Consider the following 21,971-nt stretch of genomic DNA (forward strand, 5'->3'; position numbering starts at 1 on the left):
CTGCAGGCCAGAAGAGGGCACCAGACCCCATTACAGATGGTTGTGAGCCACCATGTGGTTGCTGGGAATTGAACTCAGGACCTTTGAAAGAGCAGGCAATGCTCTTAACCTCTGAGCCATTTCTCCAGCCCCTCTCAAAAATTTTTAAGGGCTAGAGATACAGTTCAGTGATAGAGTAATTGCCTAGCATTCATCAAGTCCTAGATGTTTAAAGACTCAGCAATGCCAAAAAAAAGTCACAATAATTAATATGTGGCAGGAGAGAGGACCTGCTCCTACAAGTTGTCCTTAGACACAAACACACACATTAAATAAATGGTTTGGTTCTGGTTTTGGTTTTGTAAATTTTTAAATATTATTCTGTATAAGGGTTATTGCATGCCCACTCAGCATGTACAAGTAGGGAACATGGTTTTGATTTTGTGGTAGTTTTTTTTGTTGTTGTTGTTGTTCCTTTGGTTGGTTCATTGGTCTTTGGTTTTTTTGAGACAGGTTCTCTGCTATGTAGCTCTGTCTGTCCTGGAACTCACCATATAGACCGGGCTGACCATGAACTCACAGAAATCTGCTTTACAAACCCTGGGGTTGTTAGTGTATGTCACCATGCTTGACCAATTTTATGGTAGTTTTTAAGAACTTATTTTCTAGAATAAATTTTCCAGAACACACCATTTGTAACATGTTGGCATATTTTTTTTTAATCCTTCCAAAAATACTGGCCTTAGCCAGGTGTAGTGATGAACACCTGTAGTCCTAGCATTTAAGAAGTTGAAGCAAGAAGAATATGTATTTGAGAGCATGGTGGATAACATATCAAGACCCTTTCTTTTTTAAAAAAAAATTATTTTTGCCAGAAATAGACAGTGAATATTAAAGTCTTTGTCTTTGTGTGCATAAGCTCTAATATTGTAAGGGGACAGGAGGCACTCTGGATAACTGCTTGTGACTTCAGTTACCTTCATTCAGCCAAGGTCTTCAAATATTACCTGGAAGGGGTCAGAATTAAGGAATTCGTACATTTTAAGTTGATTACCATTCTGAGTGTAGAGACAAATCTTGTGCTGTCTCTCAGATGGAAATTCTCTTTGTCCCCTGCATCCATGCTGTGTGCCTACCCTGAGTGGTATCTCAGCGCCAGCTCAACTGTTGGAACATGGTGACTTTTATTTTACTAAAATGACTGCAAAGTGTAAGAGGAATGGCACTGGCAATTAGAATATGCCCCCTTTACATGAAAAGACGAAACTCCCTCATATGCCGAGGATGGTCCTATTACAGATAGTAAGGATGAACATACCAATCCTGAAATTGTAAGGGAAGGGCTTGTTTCACCACTGCTGCTGCTCCACTTTTTGTTTTGCTTATTGTTTTTTGAGACAGGGTTTCTCTGTGTAACAGCCCTGGCCGTCCTAGAACTTGCTCTGTAGACCAGGCTGGCATCGAACTCACAGAGATCCGCCTGCCTCTGGCTCCCGAGTGCTGGGATTAAAGGCACACACTACCACCCCCTGGCTTTGCTGCTCCACTTTAAGCTTGGAGCGTGTGTCCACATTTCTTAAGTTCTCAGTCATTCACCACATCTCATCATGGAGTTATGTATCGTCACATCATTACATGATGGGGAAAGGTGAACACAGTGCAAACACTTTGAAAGGCAAAGACCACGTTCACATGGTCTTAGTCTTACAGTTATCTCTCACTGTATGAAGTAAATTCTGTCATAGATGTGTAAGTATAAAAGTCTTTGTAGGTATTAGTACTGACTGTGGTTTCAGACATACACTGTGTAGAGGGGACTTGAAGTCTACACCTATCCCATGGATATGGATAAGATGGGGGGGGGCAACTATCTGGGAAATAAACTATAGTGTAGTAATTTATAGCACAAATTGCCCGAGGTGACTTCTTTACTATGTGCCCTTGTGCCAGTCTTCATAAGATGAGGTTAATAGTAAATGTCAGCCACCAATGGTGGGGTAAGAAGTAAATGAAGTAGAAAAAATGGATAAGGTTTCTAGGCAAGAGAATGATGTGACAGGGCAGTATGTTTTAGACTTTGGTATTAGTTGTAGTGATGGGGTGAGCAGGCCTGCTTTTTGTCCCGCCTGGCTCCCGCACAGCTAGCTTAACACCCGAAATAACAATACACAAATTATATTCATTTAAACACTGCCTGGCCCATTAGTTTCAGCCTCTTATTTGCTAATTCTCACATCTTGCTTAACCCATTTCTAATAATCTGTGTAGCACCACGAGGTGGTGGCTTGCCGGGAAAGATTCAGCATGTCTGACCTGGTGGCTGGCTCCATGGCATCTGACCAACTATGCTTTCTTTCTCCCAGCATTCTGTTCTGTCTACTCCACCTATCTAAATCCTGCCCTATCAAAGAGCCTAGGCAGTTTCTTTATTAACCAATGAGAGTAACACATAGATGACCCTCCTCCATCCATTAGTGTATAGAAAATCTTCATATTTGACATTTACAGACGAAACAGATTTAATCCCATGCAGAAAAAAGATGATATGCAGACTTTAGAAATACTAGCTGTGATGATTAACTTTTCTGTTTCATTTTGTTTAGGACATCCGAGCTTTTGACTCTCGTTTCTCCAGTATCAAAACGTTGGATGATTTGTTTCCTCCAAGAAGTATGGTCTTTATGCTGGGAACTCCTTATTATGGCTGCACTGGAGAAGTTAGTTTCAATTTTGTCATTCATTGACTTTTTATTAATATAATCATTAATCTTAAGTGCAAAATAAAATGTAATGCTAAGGGGAAACATGAGAAAGAATTCACTCGTGTATTGTGCTATCAGACAGATGATCAGAAGGTGGGAAAAAGGAATTCACAATCTGATGGGTTTTTTGGGGGGGGGGGTTGGAGGGGTTAGAGGGTTTCTCTGTGTGGCCCTGATTGTCCTGAAACTCACTCTGAAGACCAGGCTGGTCTCAAACTCAGAGATTCACCTGCCTCTGCTTCATGCTGAGATTAAAGGTGTACGACACCTTTGTTTGTGTTTTTAATATACCTATTTATTAGGTTATATCTGAAACAATCAAAACAATTTTAAGAAGATTTTACATACAGGGTTAATGTATTTTTAAATGTATTGATATGTTTAATAATTTTACTTCTCACACAGGAAAAAGTACATACAGATATAGAATAAGAAAATATAAGAGTCTGTGGGGCATGGGTTGCCAATACTGTTGGGAATTCTGACACATATGTGTATATGGCATGTGTGCATGTGTATATACATGCATATTTTTCTGACTATTTTTCAAAAGAATAAGACACAGAGACTCTCTGGTAGTGGTGAACATATGTAATACTTAGATCATGACCTCTAAGACCATAACACCTCACTAAAAACCTTTAGTCCTTCTCACTAAAGTGTCTGATTCTAGGTCTGGAGCAGGTAAGATACAAAACAAGTTTAATACATCAAATGCCAAAAAGTAAAAAGTGCTCCGAAGAACTGAAAGACCCGTACTAGGAAGCCCAGAAACAAGGTGAAAGGCTCCTGCTCAGACAGTAATGGTTTGAGAAGCAGTATAATTAAGTACAGTAACAAATTAGAAGGTGCTGAGGGGAATCAAGAATTCATCATTGCATGCTAATAATAAAAAGATAAAACTAGAAAAGCTTCTATTGTAGACATAGGTCAGTAGTGAAGCACCTGCCTAGCATGCACAGGTTTTGCAAATGAAAAATTAATCGAGTCAGGGAATAATGAGTCAAACTGGGACAGGTTTTTTTAGAAGAGAATCATTCAAATAAGGAGAAAAATAAATGAATGTAATTAAAGATTAAAATGGTGTGGTTACTCTTCCCCCAGGTTCAGGAATCAGGTGACGTGATCACAGAAGGTAGGATTCGTGTGGTTTTCAGCATTCCATGTGAACCAAACCTTGATGCCTTAATACAGAACCAGCATGTAAGTACAATAGTTGGTATTGTTTAGAATAAGATTTTTTTAGTGCTGGGATGTTTTTTTCTGCCAACTTAAAATTAAGCTCAGTATTTAAGAATAAGTATAAGAGGCTAGAGAGATAGTTCAACCAGTAAAGTATTTTTAATAAAGCATGAGGACCCTAGTTCATATCTGTAATGCCCATGAATGAAAACTGGGCTTGGTGGGGCGGGGGGTGGAGGGGGGCTGCTGGAGAGATGGTTCAGTGGTTAAGAGCACTGACTCCTTATCCAGAGAACTTGGAGCACCCACACAGCGGCTCACAACTGTCTGTAGCTCCAGTTCTAGAAGACCTGACACCCTCAGAAAAACATACATTCAGGCAAAACACTAATGCACATAAAATAAAAATAAATAATTTTTAAAAATTGGGCCAACAGCATATGCTGTACATGCCAGTGCTGGAAGACAGGCCTCTGGGGCTAGCTTGCCAGCCAGCTGAGCCTAGTTGATGAATGCCAGGCTTAGTGAGACAAAAGACAAAACTCAAGGAGATGGCATCTGAGGTTCTCCTCCTCACATGCTTTGTGACATGCATGCCCACTCATAAACACACACACACTGAAAATATAAAGGAAAGTATAAATCTGTTCCCCAAAATTCATGTCAACCTAGCATAGCATGTTAAGTACCCAGGTTTAATCCCTAGCATTGAAACAGGATATACATGCTTGTAAGTTTAGCAAAAAAATTAGCAAAAGAAATTACGTTATTAATTAATGTAATTACATTATTAATTGGTGTTTGTTTTGAATTGTTGTGATCTGGCTTAAAGTATTAAGAATCAGCATACCCATGAGGGAACATGGTGATGAAGGCAGAGGTGTCCCTAAAAGTCTTGCCATCAGCTCTCTGCTATAGATGACATGGTCAGAAGGCATCAGTGTCCCATTAGATGAAGAAGCTGGAGCCCTGTATAAAAGAGAATATAAGCTGCTCCATTACCCTCACTTTCTTTACGCGGTGTTTTAGCTAGGCTTTTTATGTTTCCTAGGGTACTGTTGCTTTTAGTTAACTTTTAATTACAGTGCAGCTTAGAATTCTCAAATGGAGCACCCTTAGTACTTGGAATAGGACCCTTTTATCTATGGCAGCTGTATAAATAGGACATTTTGCCTCTAAGCTATAAATGCTAGTAACCTATGCCAGTTATCATAACTGAATGTGCCTCTACACATTCAAAATGCTTATTAATAAAGTGATACTTGTTATAATTAAGAAATACCACCTTAATTATTTGATGTGTTTTGCAAAGCATACTTGTTTTGTATTTTATTATTTCTAAATCTGATGATACTCTTGTTGAACAACCATGTTCTGTATGTCTGTGTGAGAGAAGAGACAATATTTTATGTAGCACAGACTGGCCTTTAACTCACTGAGTAGCCAAGGATAACCTTGAACTCCTGATTGTCCTGCCATTGTCTTCTAAGTATTAGGGTTATAGATCTGTACCACCACATTTTTCTACCAGCATATTCATATATCTTATATAGTAATTTGTTTTTCCAGCCCACCAAAGCCAGTTACCTATTTGGACATCATTATGGATACATATACTCAATGAAATAATGGTGGCTGATTTTATGTTGGTGAAAATATTCCCATATTCATCTATGGGCATAAAGTAAGACTATACACTAGTGGGGCTGAGGGTGTAGCTCACTGGTAAAGTGCCAGCTTTGCTTACATGCGGCTCCCTGGGTTCAGTCCCCTCACTGCATAGGCCAGCTTAGTGGCCCAAGTCTATAATCCCAGCTCTTAGGAGGTGGAGACAAGAGGATCAGAAGTCCAAGATTATCCTCAAGCACATAGCAAGTTCAAGACCAACCTGAGCTACATGAAATGATCTGTCTCTCATATATTCCATGTAACTTACAAAGTATTAGACTATAAACAAAAAGTAGCGTCTTTCTGTATGCATCATATAAGGAGTGGATATGATTGTTAGTGCTAGTAGGTACTGGATTTGTAAATTGTTTTCTACCTAGTTAAAAATTACGCCACCTGATAATGATACTTCTTTTTTGTGTGTGTCTTTTCTTCTTTTGCCCTATTGCTTGATATATTTTATATTTTTAATTGAAATGGATTTTTTCATACAATATATTCTGATCACAGTTTTCCCTTTTTCTTAATTTCATATTAATTAACTACACAAATTAAGTTTCCATTTATTTGACTGTGACTTTCATATAATAGTATTAGTGGAAAAAAATTGCTTACATTCATATATGAACACCATTTTTTACTTACCTACTTGCAACTGTTTTTATGATGAACTTATGCTTAATTTCAGTATAGTAATTTTTGAAGCCTTCTTTTATTCCATGTACTTGCTAGCTATCCCTGTTTAAAATTAAAAAGTTAGTTTTAAAAAATAGTTTATGAAGAATTTTTTGTTTAGTGCTTACAGAATTTATTTATTGAGACAGATTTACAGACTGTGTTTCCTGCTCCTTCATCCTTATAAAGACTGCTGTAAAGAGAAAGAAGGGGGTTTTCAGGGTTCTTCAGGGTGGGGCTCCAAGGGATCATGTGTTTTTATGTTGCCAGTGATGTTTTAATTATCTACAGCTCTCAAAGGTAACCAGACAGTACTTAATGTAAACATGTGTTTCCATAATTGACCTCTCTATTTTTATATTTAAAGAAATACTCTATAAAGTACAACCCAGGATATGTGTTGGCCGGTCGCCTTGGAGTGAGTGGATACCTTGTTTCAAGGTTTACAGGAAGTATTTTTATTGGAAGAGGATCTAGGAGAAAGTAAGTTTGTGTTAGGGATATTTGCTTAAAGTAGCAGAAAAATTAAATATAGAGACTAAGTGCTTATTATCCCGGTATTGATTTTCTCCAATTAATGCCTGTGGACTGAGTTGCCCATAAACTCCTCCAGCGGTGGTCCTTTACATGAACAGCATATGTTTTAGATGCTTTCAAAGTCAGTTTATATTTTTAGCAGCTAACCTTGAAAAAAGGTATCAGAGGGTGTGTGTGAGCCTTGGGAATATATTTCTGTGAATTTTGTTATCTTCCATTTTTATAATTACATAATTTATTTATATGCTTTCTTAAAACCTGCCCTGTAGCATTTTACGTACTACTGATTAGTAGTAACCATGCTAACTAAGATGCAGAACAGTGAGAACTAACTGAGCTTTTCTAAAGGTTGAAAATAATTGTTGGGTTGGTGATAGCTAAATGGCATACCACTTCTCTGGCATGCGCAGGTCTTTGGATTTAATCTCTAGTGCTGTTTAAAAAAAAAGCTAGAACTTTTAATTTTGAACAAAGTTTAAAACACTTGTGTGTATATGTGGTTTAAATTTAGCCCTCATGGAGACCATAAAGCAAATGTGGGTTTAAATCTCAAATTCAACAAGAAAAACGAGGAAGTCCCTGGCTATACGAAGAAAGTTGGGAGTGAGTGGATGTACTCATCGGCCGCAGAGCAGCTTCTGGCAGAGTACATGGAAAGGTGAGCGCCCAGCAAGCTTCTGCCTGCCTCTCACTCAGGCCTGCACTGCTTATCATGCCTGGCTCATGCCCATCTGAAAGGGAGACCATGCTTACCTATGTAATGCATTTAAAGGCCAGCCTGGGCTATGGGAGACTCTGTCTGAAAAATTAAAATGTGTGCAACATATTTGCATTAATAATCCCATAGGGAATGTGTTACCATTTTTACTGTTAACTGAGTTACTGAGAGTTATAGTTAATATTTTGCTCCTGAGTTACGATTTAATGTTCTTTCTATTGCACAGAGGTCTGTCCTCCTTGTCTTTGAGGATCCCTGGGTTGGTTTCCAAGGGCTCTCATAATAAAGTACCACAAACTAGCTGGTTCACCAAGGTGAACTTAATATCTCACTGTTTTAGTAGCCAGAGTCAAGGTGTCAACAGGATTGTAGTCCCCTAGCGCTTACAGCCTTGTATCTTTATGTGTTACTTGGCTTGTAGACTGATCATTCCAATCCTCTATCTTCAAGTGACAGTCTCTCCCCATGTGTCTTCACCTAAATTTTCACCTGTGTCTCTTCATTTCTCATTTTTACAGTGTAAAAAGTCATGCTGGATTAGAGCCCTCTCTAATAGTTGTCTCTACTAGAACTCCACTTCCAAATAAAGTCATCTTCTTTAGCTACTCTAAAATATTATTTTAAATTCACTATAGTGTGTGTGTGTGCATCCACAAGAGAGTGCTTGACGAGGTGTGTCCACTGTGTAGGTGGGACAGTCTGAAGACAAGCTTGTCACAGTTCTCTCCTACCTTGACATGGGTGCAAGAATTCAACTGAGGTTGTCAAGCTTACATCGTCAGGAAGCAGATCTGAGCTGTCCCCTGGCTCAAGATTCTGTATCTTTTTTTTTTTTTTTTGTATTTTTCGAGACAGGGTTTCTCCGTACCTTTTGGTTCCTGTCCTAGAACTGGCTCTTGTAGACCAGGCTGGCCTCGAACTCAAAGAGATCTGCCTGCCTGTGCCTCCCAAGTGCTGGGATTAAAGGCGTGTGCCACCAACACCCAGCAAGATTCTGTATCTTTTGAAAGTGACAGGGGAACAGTTCAGTTCCATATGGCCATATGAAAATTGAGCTTGCTTTTGTACTTATTTCTGTTTTCTTAAAAGGTTACATTCAGACTTCTTTTTCTTTTTTTTTTAAACATTTATTTATTTATTATGTATACAATATTCTGTCTGTGTGCATGTCTGCAGGCCAGAAGGGGGCACCAGACCTCATTACAGATGGTTGTGAGCCACCATGTGGTTGCCGGGAATTGAACTCAGGACCTTTGGAAGAGCAGGCAATGCTCTCAACCACTGAGCCATCTCTCCAGCCCTCTTTTTTCTTTTCTTATTGTTTGGTTTGGTTTGGTTTTTTGAGACAGGGTTTCTCTGTAGCTTTGGAGCCTACCCTGGAACTAGCTTTTGTAGATCAGGCTGGCCTCAAACCCACAGAGATCCGCCTGCCTCAGCCTCCTGAGTGCTGGGGTTAAAGGTGTGTACCGCCACCACCCAGCTTTCAAACTTCTTTTCTCTGGGTTTGGTCTGAAGAACAACAAAAAATAAATTCTATTTTTCTAGTTGTCATATATTCATTGATTTCCAGATGTAAAAGGGATCTCTGAGTTCCAGCTCTTCTTCTGTCTCTCAGTTCCCTATAGACATGAAAATATTTCTTACAGTTTTTATTATAATTTGGTTTCCATGATTCTGCTGAATATGTGAAGCTAGACCATGTCATGTATTATGATCACATTTTCTTCCCTGTCCACATTTTTATTTTCACTGTTTTTTTTCATTTGGTATTGTCTGTACACATACGTGTTAACTAAGCCAAAAATTATGTCGAACAGATTAGGGGTTTTCAGTTCCATCTGTGTTCTAAAGCCTTTGGTCTCTACGTCAGCTGAAGCTGGTGATTTTAGACAGAAGTTTCTGTCCCACCCAGTCCCACAGCCATCCTGTCCCAAATAAACACACAGAGGCTTCTATTAATTATAAACTGTTTGGCCTGTTGCTCAGACTTATTACTGATTATTAATATTACTTATTAAGACTGACTCTGTCTTTCCTCTTCCCAGAATTCTCCTAGTCTGGTTGCCCTGCCTATACTTGCCTGTCTGACTACTGGCTAAATCAGCCTTTTATTAAACCAATATGAGTGACAAATCTTTACAGTGTACAAGAGCATTATCTCACAGTATTTATCCCCCCTCCCTTTATTTTTTCAAGAACCTTTAAACTTCTGTCTACATGTGATTCTTAGCTTATTGTCAGCCTTCAGTCCAGAGACACTGCCTCTATGGCCTATACAAAGTCTTTCATTTTCTGGCTCCCATTTCTTAATCTGTATATCCCCATGATGATGGTACATTTAGCCCTAGTAGCCTCTTGGGGTAGGGGTGGGGGACTTTGTGTCTGGAAATACTTTTTTTCTTTTTCCTACCTTAATTATAGCTTTACTAGGTAGAGAGCCCTAAACGGGAGATTCTTTTCACTGTTCCATTCTTTTCTTGTCTCCTTTTTTGTCACTGACAAATCCTGTGAGCTCTGATTCAATTCTTTGCATTGTGATGTGATTTATTTGCTTTTTCTAAAGAAACTATTGTTTTAGGTTGTTTTGTCTGCATGTATGCCTGTGCTCTATTGTGTGCCTAGAGCCCCTAGAGGGTCAGAAGAGGGCCTCAGATCCCTGGAACTAGAGTTATAGATGGCTGTGAGTTGCCATTTGGGTGCTGGGAACTGAAACCTGGTCCTCTGTAAGAACAACCAGTGCTCTTAACCTGTAAACCATCTCTCCATCCCCTTGGTGACCTGTTTTCATTTTCTGGACCCTGTCAATTCTGTTGGCTGTGATGATATGTACCTTGGTACAGATTTTTTTCCCCATCTCTTCTCTTGGTTAGCCCCCAGAACTGATAGCCCATTAGCATAATGTTATCTGATAATCTAGATAACATTCTGGGAGATTGCATTATGATGTTTCTTTAATAATTGATAAAATCAACCTTTTTTTCAGTTCTTTCCTAGATTGATCCTTTTGTCTTTGTTCTCTTCTTCCCATCCCTTTTCTGTATTGTCCAACCCCAGTATTCGTCTTCAATTTTATCATGTTTTTATTGGCTGGTTGGTTGATTGGTTTTGGTTTTTTGGTTTTGTTTTTAAGGACAAGATTTCCCAGTATGGCTCCCCCTCCCCCTACAGGCTAATCTTAAAGTACAGACTGGCCTACTAACAGCTAGTATTTTAGGCATGCATCAACATTCATTGTGTGTGTGTGTGTGTGTGTGTGTGTGTGTGTGTGTGTGTCTGTGTGTCTGTGTGTCTGTGTGTGTCTGTGTGTGTCTGTGTGTGTCTGTGTGTGTCTGTGTGTATTAACTAGAATATCTTTGTCTTGTAATTAATGTGACATACATAGTGTGTCCCATATGTTTGTGGAAACCTGCAGAGGCGAGAGGAAAGCATCAGATCCCCTGGAGCTGGAGTTCCAGGCAATTGTGAGCCACCTGAATGTCTTCTTTTGATTTTATTTTCTCCAAATTATTTTTTCTCCCCTATTTGATTTATTTCACCTTTTATGGTAGAGATTTTTTTTCCTCCACTTTCTAGTGCTCCTTAGTGTCTGTATTAAACATGGATGTACCAAAAAGCATCTTGGGGATTTAGTGCACTTGGGTCAGGCTTATCACATGGGATGTTACTATTTCTAAAACTGACCTTCTAATATCATTATTCTGTCTGTATATCTTCTCTCTAACTGGCTAATTTTTCCTAGAGAGGTATCTTCTAGCCTTTTCCTTGCATGATGGATGTAAGGAACAAAACTGACTGCTAGTATTCTGGAAATTAACCAGGTAAAATGGGTTTTGTTGCCTCATGGATTCTATGATTACTTCCCACCCACCCCAGATCTTTCTTAAATTGAAGGATCTTTCTCCCTGGTAGTAGTGATGCTGCTAACAGCCCTCCACCTTCAAGCTCTCTTCCAGAATCTTGTGGATAGAGAAAACTACCTCACCTAGGATCATGTTCCCTTTCCACAACGTAGGGAGATACACAAGGAAAGGCAGCCAATTCAGGACAAATATGAAGGGCTATCCAGTTTGAGGTCTTTGTGGGACTGGCTAGAAAATTCACTGAGAAAAATTTACAGCTCAACATCTGTTTCCATTGCCCAGTTCTGCTTGTTTTCTTTTCCCTTCCCACATGTGTTGATTTCACAAGTCTCCCCACTAAACTTCATGTCTGCCTCCTCTCAGAGTCTGCTCCCTAGACATGTGATGCTCCTGACATGCTCTGTAGTATCTACCCGTGCATGAACTCCACATATAGCACAGCACCTCACCTTTGCCCCTTGCACCATCCCTACCCCCTAAAGCTCTCTGTCTCTGGTATAACCAAAGCCAGAGTATTTCTTGGCTGACCCATCTAAAATACAGCTGCAGGTATTAATGCAGGGGTAGAAGCCAAGTAAACAACTATTCCAACTGCTTGCTGCAGCACAATTAATACAAACCCAGAGCTATCTCCTCCTATCTTATTTTCCTCTCTAGTGCTGAGATTAAAGGCATGCACCACTACCACCCAGTTTCTATGACAAACTAGTGTGGCTACTGGGATTAAAGGTGTGTGTCAACCACTACCTGGTCTGTAAGGCTGACCAGTGGGACTCTTTTACTCTCTGAACTTCAGGCAAACTTTATTTTTTAAATACAAATGAGATATTACTACAGCTTGCTATACACATTTTCAGTGTAAATGCTGTTTTAATAGGCCTAAAGCCCATAATTCCTAAGTGTTTACAGATTGAGAAAAAAAAACTTGGACTTTTTTTGTTTACCTATTTTTTTATATATATATTTTTTTTTCGAGACAGGGTTTCTCCAAAGCTTTTTGGTTCCTGTCCTGGAACTAGCTCTTGTAGACCAGGCTGGCCTCGAACTCACAGAGATCCGCCTGCCTTTGCCTCCCGAGTGCTGGGATTAAAGGCGTGCACCACCACCGCCCGGCCTGTTTACCTATTTTTTTCATTTGTGTAAGTCTATTTGTGCGTAGCTAAAAAGCAATTCACAAGTGAGAAACTGACCTGTGAGCAAGAAACTCGATTTTCATACAGCTCATGAAATGCTAGACCAGAAGTGCTGTGACCTTTCTGTGATTGTCAGCTACTCTGTCATCTAGTGGCTTGCCCTGTTTGTTTATTCTGCTTACTCCTGTCCATCAGTTCAGCTGAACCTCCTCCGTCCAGTGTCTGATGTCTGAAAGTTTGTTCCCCATCACAGGGCTTCGCACCCATACCTCTTCATTTCTTTTTTTGTCTATGTCCAGTTTCCTGCTTCATTGTTCTTCATATGGGGAAGGAACAAAGATGATGTACATGATTCCAAAAGAAATAATTTTGAAGAATATCAGAAGAAATTTGTAAACTGTTTTAATTTGCTCTTTTATGAAATGTTCTAGCTTTGTTATAAAAATAGAAAATTAACTTTTAAAACCTAGATATTATTGTAGCATAGTTATTGTCACAGCACTGAGGAAGCTGGCACAGGAGGATTGTAAGTTTGAGGTTAACCTGGGTTGCATAGGAACCCTGTCTCAAAAAAGGAAAAAAAAAATGAACTCACAAATACTATTTTTGTGCATCTACTCCCTCATGTTTTTTAATTTTATTTTTTTATTGTTTTTAATTGAGCTATACATTTTCCCCACTCCCCTTCCATTCTTTTCTTACTCCCTCATATTTTAATCAAAAAAGAATCCAAGTCATAATTGGATTTTTTTAAGTAATTGACGTATTTCTCTCTCAGCTGTTAGAAATTTTCTTGGAGCTATAGGAATACTCTATCAAAACTTTTTGTCCCATTCCTTATGAATACTGCTCCTTAATAATACTATAATAATCCTCACTCTATTCTACATGTCCCCATTAGAATCCAGAATCACTTAATAGGAAGCTATGTGAAGATAATTGCATATTTTAAAGCAATATTTTATTTCTTTGTTGACTAGAGCACCAGAACTGTTTAGTTATATAGCCAAAAACAGCCAAGAGGATGTGTTTTATGAGGATGACATCTGGCCTGGGGAAAATGAGAATGGGTAAGCAAGATTTGTGGTACTTATTGCCCTGCAGTTCAATTCTAGGTTTCCATTTGGAAGTTCAGCAATGTTACCTTTTGTTTTTTATTGTTTTAATTTTGCTTTAATTTCTTAAATCTGATAATTTATAGTTCCCAGAAAGTTTTTATAAGATCTTTAATATAAACCCTCAGAAGGCTGTAATCAGGTCTAATGACTACTGTTTTTATTGTAGCACTGAGAAGGTTCAGGAAATTATCACTTGGCTAAAAGGACATCCTGTCAGCACTCTGTCCCGCTCTTCTTGTGATTTACACATTCTGGATGCAGCCATTGTTGAAAAAATTGAGGAAGAAGTTGAGAAGTGCAAGGTACTTTCAGTAACCTTAGTTACTGATAAGAGCTGAAGTTAAAATGGACAACATGTTATCATTTAGCTGTGTTTCGGGCCAACTAATGTATGTACTTACTGATTCTCATTACTACTGAATAATTCTGTAGCGTTCCCAGCAACCATTCAGAAGTTAAATATATGTAAATATATTTATTTATGTATAATATATGTAAATATATTTGCCAAAACTATAAATTTTAAATTAGCTTCTTTGTAATGTTTCTAAGTTTGTAACTCTAGTTACAATAGAAAGTTTGTGGATAAAAAATAATAATGATTTACTCTTACTTAAAATTGTAATTGCATTCTTTAAAGACAATTCAGAGCTGGTGAGATGGCTCAGTGGATAAAGGTGCCTGATGACATGAATTCAGTCCCTGGGTGCACATGTTGGAAGGAGAGAACCACACTAGTCTCTTATTTTTCTGTTCTGCTGTTTCAGCAACAAGCATATAGTTGACTTAACCTATTTTTAAATAAATGGTACAATAGCAGTGGATTGGTTATATTGATTTTTTTAAACTTTAATTTCTCTTTTTATTAATGATGCCATGATAATACGGTTTTCTTTTTTAGTTAATACCAAAATCAGTTAAGGCTTGGTCTCAAGAGCCATTCCTACCACCATGAACTTAAGATTCTTTTCCAGTATTTTAATTTTTTATTCCTCCATTTCATTATTGATAAATCAATAATAAAATAATGCCTACCTCATAAATTATGATCATCAGTAAGACCAGCTAGAATAAAATGTGTTCTCTTCAGGACTGGGATGTGTCTCAATTGATAGAGAGCTTTTCTAGAATACATAAAGCCCTGATCTTATCCCAGCACCACATCAAACCAAGTATGGTTGTACATGGCCATAATTTCACCACTCCAGAAGCAAAGGTAGGAGAATCAGAGTGAGTTCAAGGGTAGCTAAGGCTACACAGAAAAATTCTGTCTTGGGAGAAAAAAAAAAATCTGCTTGCAGTCCCCAGCTACTATGAACAGTGGTGGTGGTGGTGCTTGGATTCCTATGGAAAACACTCAGATGCTGTGGCGAGAGCCACAGAAACCACAACTGTGTGACTTTTTGTATTTGAGGGAAGGTTAATAGACTCACAGCCAAGAGAATTGTCTTGTGCCATGTTTTGTTTTCAATACTGTGAATTAGGCAAGGACATTACCACTGAGATAACATTCTCAATCCTAACAGTTTAATTATTCAGAGCAGGGACTGTAGAGGTGATTCCATGGTTAAAAGTACTTGGTGCTCTTAGAGAAGACCTGGGTTCAATTCCCAGCACCCACATGGTGGCCAAAACCATCTATAACTTCAGTTCCAGAATACCCAACTTCCCCTTCTGCCTTCGCTAGACAGTGTATGTGTGTGATATACTTACATACCTATAGGCAGACATATATACACACATAAAATAAAAATAAATACTTAGAAACTTTTTTCAGGCCAGTGAGTTCATTTGGATGCAAAGGATTTTATGGTGCTCCCATCTGTGATCCCAGAATGTGGGAGACTGTAATAGGAAGATTACACTAGTCTGTGGCCAGCCTTGCTTGTCTGCGTCAGTGAATTCCAGACCAGCCAGGGCTAGAGTGAGAAACTGTCTCAAAAATAAAATCAGGGCTAGGAAGATGACTCACTAGATAGGACCGCTTGCTGTACAAAGGTGAGAACCTGAGTTCAGAAACCCTGTACTCACGTAGAAGGCCAGGCATGAACACACATGCCCAAAACCCCAGCATTTCTTAGGGGGTTTGGGGGAGGACAGAGTGATTAGGAGGCAGACAGGATTTCTACCAGTCTAGTTGGGGGTTGTAAAGGTAAGAACAAGCTTCAGGTTTATGGAAGATACCCTGTCTCAAAGTCTAAAGCAGAACATGATAGAGGAGGCTATCTGACCTCCTCTGGCCTCCCCATGTGTGTCTGCAGGCACACACTCTCATGTATGCATCATTCATATATTCACACACACACAACAATATTTACTCTTATGTATATACAGAATTATAGTTTATTATTTTTATTACAATGTAAGCATATGAATAAGGCAAGAATTTAAAGTATATTTATGTGTGAAAGGAGTGTAATTAGGTTTTAGTGTGGTATTAGAGTAATAAAAGAAGAAAAAAACTACATACAACATTTTTGAAAATGATAGAAACTTCTTAGCTAGGCAGTGGTAGTGCATGCCTTTAATCCCAGTATTCAGGAGGCAGAGGCAGGCAGATCTCTGTGAGTTCAAGGCCAGCCTGGTCTACAGAGTGAGTGCCAGGACAGCTAGGGCTTTTAGACGATGGCGTGCTTCAGTGGTAGAGTGCTTACCTACAGGTCTGAGATTTGGGTTGGATCCCTCACTCACCACATACACATACAAAGTGTGAGTTTTCCTTACTAGACAGTAGTTCTCATAATGAAAGAACATTTTTAAACATTCTGGTTTCACTCATGAGCAGTGGTTCTTAAACTTTAAGGTACAAGTAAATCACCATGAAATCTAGTTAAGTGCTGGTTCTAAAAAGCCAACTGTGGTGGTGCACACCTGCAGTCCCAGCACTGGGGACGTGACTACAGGAAAATCGCCATAAATGTCCAACCCAGCCCATCCTTAGCAAGTTCCAGGCCAGCCATGGCTAAAATAGCAAGGCCCTGTTGAAAGGAAAAGAAAGAAGCTGGGTCTGTTTGGTTCTGAGATACAGAGAATTAGAGCAATGTCTCATTCCCTAAGCTTGAGGCTGCACCGTGCTTCCTCTGAAGTTCTGACAGGACTGTAATGGGTGATGTGAGAAACTGCACTCTAAAGCTCAAAGCCATGCCAAGATAGTGACACGCTTCCATGTAACTATTCTTGGCCAGGAACCATTCTTATTTTTTTTCCATCACTTAGAAAAGTTTTTATTCATTTATTCTTAAATTTAAAAAAATATTAATTTTAAATTAATTTTAAAATAAAGTTTAAAAGCAAAATTACATATACTTATACACAATATGATACATTAAGAAAGACTGTCTAATGATCTCTTTTTTTTTTTTTTTTTTTTTTTTTTCGAGACAGGGTTTCTCTGTGGCTTTGGAGCCTGTCCTGGAACTCACTCTGTAGACCAGGCTGGTCTCGAACTCACAGAGATCCACCTGCCTCTGCCTCCCAAGTGTGGGGATTAAAGGCGTGCGCCACCATCGCCCGGATCTCTTTCTTTTCTGTCAGTATAAAATGAGTTAGTTTTGGCTTTAAGTTGTCCAGAGTTATAGGTAACTAGACCTTTAGAGATTCCTGTAAACTTGACTGCAAGAGGTGTGAGTGTCAGGTCAGGTCTGGTTCAGGAGTTTGTCAAAGGGAACACGTGGTTATGAGAAGTAAAGTGTTCTGCACACATGGAGATAGGAATGTGTATGGGGACCACTGGGGACCACAGGGGCAGATGGGGTTCCTCACTGTTTTATATCCCAAACCAACCTATTTTTTATTTGTTCTGTAACAAAGTCCAAGTTTTCACCTGTGTATATTTCCCAGGCTCCTTCATGGCCAGATGTGACCACAAAGTGTAAGTCTGGCCAGAAACCTGGGAGCAAAACAGTTATGGCTAGCTCCCTACGGCTTGCTGCAGCTCCTCTAGCCCAGGCTTTCCATCTTTACTCGCTTCCTCCTGCCTTAAGACTGGAAGTGCTGGCCTTGTTAGCTGCTTAGTCTATCTTGTGACCTTGGGAGTGAAAATCTTTTTTATCAAAGTTAGAAAAGACTTTATTTAACAATTATTTTATCCTAGAAATCCATTCCTTTTCTTCCACTTTCCTCTCAATGTTTTGGGGGAGGGGGTTGTGTAAATATTGATTGATTGTTTTGGTTTATATTTTCTTTTAAACCGACAGAATAAATTCCAGTCTATTGCAGCAAAAACAAAAAAGTAACTACCTGGTTCTGAGTCACTTGGTCTAAGGTTAAGACTTGAGCAAGCCCTCACACGCCACAGATAATGTTTTTATAGATCAATCTTCCTTAGCATAGCATGGTGATTGGTGCCTGTAGTCCCAGTACTCAGAAGGCTGAGGCAGGGTGATCATCATTAGTTTGAGGATACCCAGTTACACAGTAAAACCTTACCTCAAAAAAACTTTCCTTGACTATTCTTTATAATTCTTTTTTGAAAAAATGTATTATATAAAGTTCAAAACAAAATATAATCTTCCAGGCTGGAGAGATGGCTCAAAGCTTAAGAGCACTGGCTGCGGTTCTGAGTTCAGTTCCCAGCACCCACATGGTGACTCTCAACCATCCATAATGAACTCTGGTGCCCTCTTCTGGCCTGCAGGCAGAACATTTTATACATAATATATAAAAATCTTCTGTATTAAAAGTAAGGGGTTTGTTTGTTTCTTTGTTTGTTTTCGAGATAGGATCTCTCTGTTTAACTACCCTAGCTGTCCTGGAACTAGCTCTTGTAGACTAGACTGGCCTCAAACTCACAGAAATCTGCCTGCTTCTGCCTCTACCTCATAAGTGCTGGGATTAAAGGCGTGCGCCACCACTGCCCGGCCAAAAGTAAATTTCTTATGGTTTATATAATAAGCTTATTTCTTGGGTTGGGCAGAGTTACACATTAGATGTACTCACAGCAAGACTGGGCTACAGCTCCAGGTAGAATGCTCCCCTAGCACCACTAAGGACATGAACTCGGCCACCAGCACTGGGCAGGGGACTTTTTCTAGACCCACTCACATACTCATGCTGTGAAGTTAACTTGATATCCCCTTCTCACTGCTGCACTTGAGTGGTCTAAAATAATAATCCACATATACTCCTAACTTGGAATTTTTCTGTTTTATACATCAAAACAGTTAACTGGGGTCAGTGAGCTGGCTCAATGGGTAGACGGGCTTGTCATTAAGTCCAGTAAACTGAGTTTTAAGCCCCAGGACCCACATGGTGAAAGAGTACTGACATACTGACATCTTCAGGTTGTCCTCATACCTCCTCCATTTCTAGGCCATGACACGTACTCACATGCACACAAAAATTTTAAAAATAAAAGTAATTAAATATAACTTGAATATTCTACTTTAAAACTTATATAAGTATTTAGGGCCATGGCGTTATACCTTTAATACTAACATTTTGGAGGCAGAAGCAAGTGGATATCAATGAGTTCAAGATTAGCCTGGTTTACATAGCAGGTTCCAGGACAACCAGGTCTACATAGTGAAACCCTACTTCAAAAAATAGGGCCAGCAAGGTGGTTTAATAGGTAAAAAGCTGGAAGTGGAGACTTCATTTGTTTCCTGGCTTCCTAGACCCAAATAATAACACAGAAACTATATTAATTACAACATTGTTTGGTCAATAGCTTAGGCATATTTTTAGCTATCTCTTACATCTTAAATTAACCCATAATTTTTGTCTGTGTTAGCCACATGGCTTTGTACCTTTTATCAGGCATTCTCATCTTGCTTCCTCTGCATCTGGGTGATGACTGCAGACTGAACCTTTCCTCTTCCCAGAATTTTCCTATTCTGGTCACCCCACCTAGACTTCCTGCCTAGCTACTGTTATTAAACCTATACAAGTGACAGATCTTTACAGGGTACCAGACTACTCATTGTCCCATAGTATAAAAGCACTTGCCACCCAATGACCCGAGTTTGATCTCTGGGCTCTTTATAAAGTTAAAGGAGAGAACCAACTCCACACATAATACCTAAAATAACAATATTTTTTTTTAAATTTTATTTATTTATTAAGGATTTCTGCCCCCTCCCCGCTTAAAATAACAATATTTTAAACTTTAGGCTGTATTCATCTTATTTCACTCCTGCAAGTGCAAAACCTTAGGTATTCGTAAAATTAATATTTTTATTTGGCTTTGTAAAATTCATAAATGGTGGAACTGGTGAATGGTTTTATAATTTTCTATTTGTATTTTTTCTTCTTCAGCAAAGAAAGAGTAATAAGAAAGTGCGTGTGACAGTGAAGCCCCACCTGCTGTACAGAGTAAGTGAGTCCAGAGTGGCTGTTGTTGCATTGAAGATGTGTAGGAAACAAGCATTGTCTCAAGCCTGCCTGTTCATCCCAACACTCAGGAGACAGAGGCTGCTGGTTCCGGTTCTTCTAGGGGATGGCTGAGGCTGTAGGAGACGTTTGCTTTCAAACTGGGCTCATGAGACCATGCCTCCGCAAACAAGCAGGTTTCCAGTGTGGTGAGGCCTTTTCTGCCTGAGAACACATGCTCTCTTCTTTTCAGCCCTTAGAGCAGCAGCACGGAGTCATCCCTGACCGGGATGCAGAGTTCCGTCTGTTTGATCGTGTCGTGAACGTGAGAGAGAACTTCTCAGTGCCAGTCGGCCTCCGGGGCACCATCATTGGAATTAAAGGAGGTAAGACTTCATTTGCGTTCACGTTGTGAAGTAGCACATAGTTTTGTGTGTCATATGTATCTAAGCATAAAACCCATCAGAGAAAAAGCTAAATCCTTGTATGCTTTAAGTGCTTTTACTTTTTTGGTTCTTCTTTCCAGAGAAAATTTTCTTTTTCTCTTTCACATAGTCATCTGAGAAGTGGGTGAATAGAGGGACGTTGAGAAGAGCTGTTGGTAACTTGGTTTATGTACATCACTAAAACAAGATCTTCGAGGCATACTTACATTTTTATGAAACTAAAAGGAAATTTTCATCACTCTGAAACTTGACCAATCTTAGTCATAGTTTTGCCTTTATTTGCATTATAATCTATAGGTTTGAATAAGCCTGATAATCTAGAAATCTCTCTAAATAAACACTATGTTGTTTACAGTGAAAAAAAATTTAGATGATTCTGCATATTAATTTGCCTTTAGGAATACAACTAGATCATAGCTGGTGGTGGTCTGCACTTGGGAAGCTGAAGCAGTAGGATTACTACAAGTCCAAGGCTAACCTTAGCTACATAGAGAATTCCAGGCCAGTCTAGTCTACAGGATGAGACTTTGTCTGAAAAATAAGAAAACAGAGATAAGGAGATAGTCTGTTAGTGCTTGCTAATAAGTATAAGGACCCATCCCGAGAAGTCATGAGAACTTGAGTGTCTCAGGGTTTCCATTGCTCTGATGAACACCATGATCAAAAGCGACATGGGGAAGATGGGGTTCGTTTGGCTTACTTATCCCAAGTTGTGCTCCACTGAGGGAGTCCAAGACAGGAACTCAAACCGTATAGGAACCTGGAGGCAGAAGCTGTAGAGAAACTTAGTGGCTTACTGCCCAGGTGCATATTGTGTATGGGTACATGTGGAAGTCAGAAGACAACTTGTGGGAGCCAGCTAGACTGACTAAAATGAAAAGGGGCTTGTGGTGCAGCTCAGTTGATAGATTGCATTCCTAGCCCTAGCGTGCGGTAATGCTCTGGGTTCAGTCTCTAGCACCACAGGGAAACGCAGAGGCAGTAGGAACAGAAGTTCAAGGTCATCCCTGGCTCCAGGGTGAGTTCAAAGACAACCTGGGCTACACCAGCCTTTGCCTCAGAAGAGAAAAGAAAGAAAATAAGGAAGTGGCAGCAGTGCCATGGAGTGGCTAGAACTCCATGTCAGTGAGAATGTGGATACAGCCACTTTGAAAAGTAGTTTGGTAGGTCCTTTAATATTTTTTTAAATTGAAGAGTGGTATTTGTATTTTTCGACATAGTCTCTTCATAGCCTAGGCTAACCTCAAACTCATGATTTTTGCCCATTCGCATCCCAAGTGTTGGAATTTGTTTGTACACTACCATGTCTGGTTTTGTTTGTTTCCTTTATTTGTGACATGGCCTTGCTTATGCAGCCAAGACTGTCCTGGAACATAATATGTAGCACAGGCTGATCTCAAACTCAGCATCCTCCTGCCTCAGTCTCCCAACTGCTAGCATCGCAAGTGTTGCAATAAATTCTTTTTCTTTTCTTTGTTTCTTTTTCTTTACTCTAGGTATGTCAGTGTGTGTGTGTGTGTGTGAGAGAGAGAGAGAGAGAGAGAGAGAGAGAGAGAGAGAGAGAGAGAGAGAGAGAGAGAGAGA

General features: G+C 39.4%; 1 protein-coding gene across 1 annotated transcript in view; it reads left to right on the forward strand.

Annotated features, from left to right (window-relative positions):
- The window catches only part of Xrn1 (5'-3' exoribonuclease 1), a 106,640-nt gene that overhangs the window by 42,225 nt on the left and 42,444 nt on the right, over positions 1–21,971 (forward strand). Inside the window, exons 22-29 of the mRNA XM_026789012.1 lie at positions 2,583–2,696; positions 3,846–3,944; positions 6,634–6,749; positions 7,315–7,461; positions 13,495–13,584; positions 13,799–13,934; positions 19,888–19,944; positions 20,195–20,327. Coding sequence (XP_026644813.1) covers positions 2,583–2,696; positions 3,846–3,944; positions 6,634–6,749; positions 7,315–7,461; positions 13,495–13,584; positions 13,799–13,934; positions 19,888–19,944; positions 20,195–20,327 — 892 coding nt within the window. The remainder of the gene's footprint in view (positions 1–2,582; positions 2,697–3,845; positions 3,945–6,633; positions 6,750–7,314; positions 7,462–13,494; positions 13,585–13,798; positions 13,935–19,887; positions 19,945–20,194; positions 20,328–21,971) is intronic.

This window comes from Microtus ochrogaster, unplaced genomic scaffold (genome assembly GCF_000317375.1).
Source record: "Microtus ochrogaster isolate Prairie Vole_2 unplaced genomic scaffold, MicOch1.0 UNK12, whole genome shotgun sequence".
Classification (NCBI taxonomy): domain Eukaryota; kingdom Metazoa; phylum Chordata; class Mammalia; order Rodentia; family Cricetidae; genus Microtus; species Microtus ochrogaster.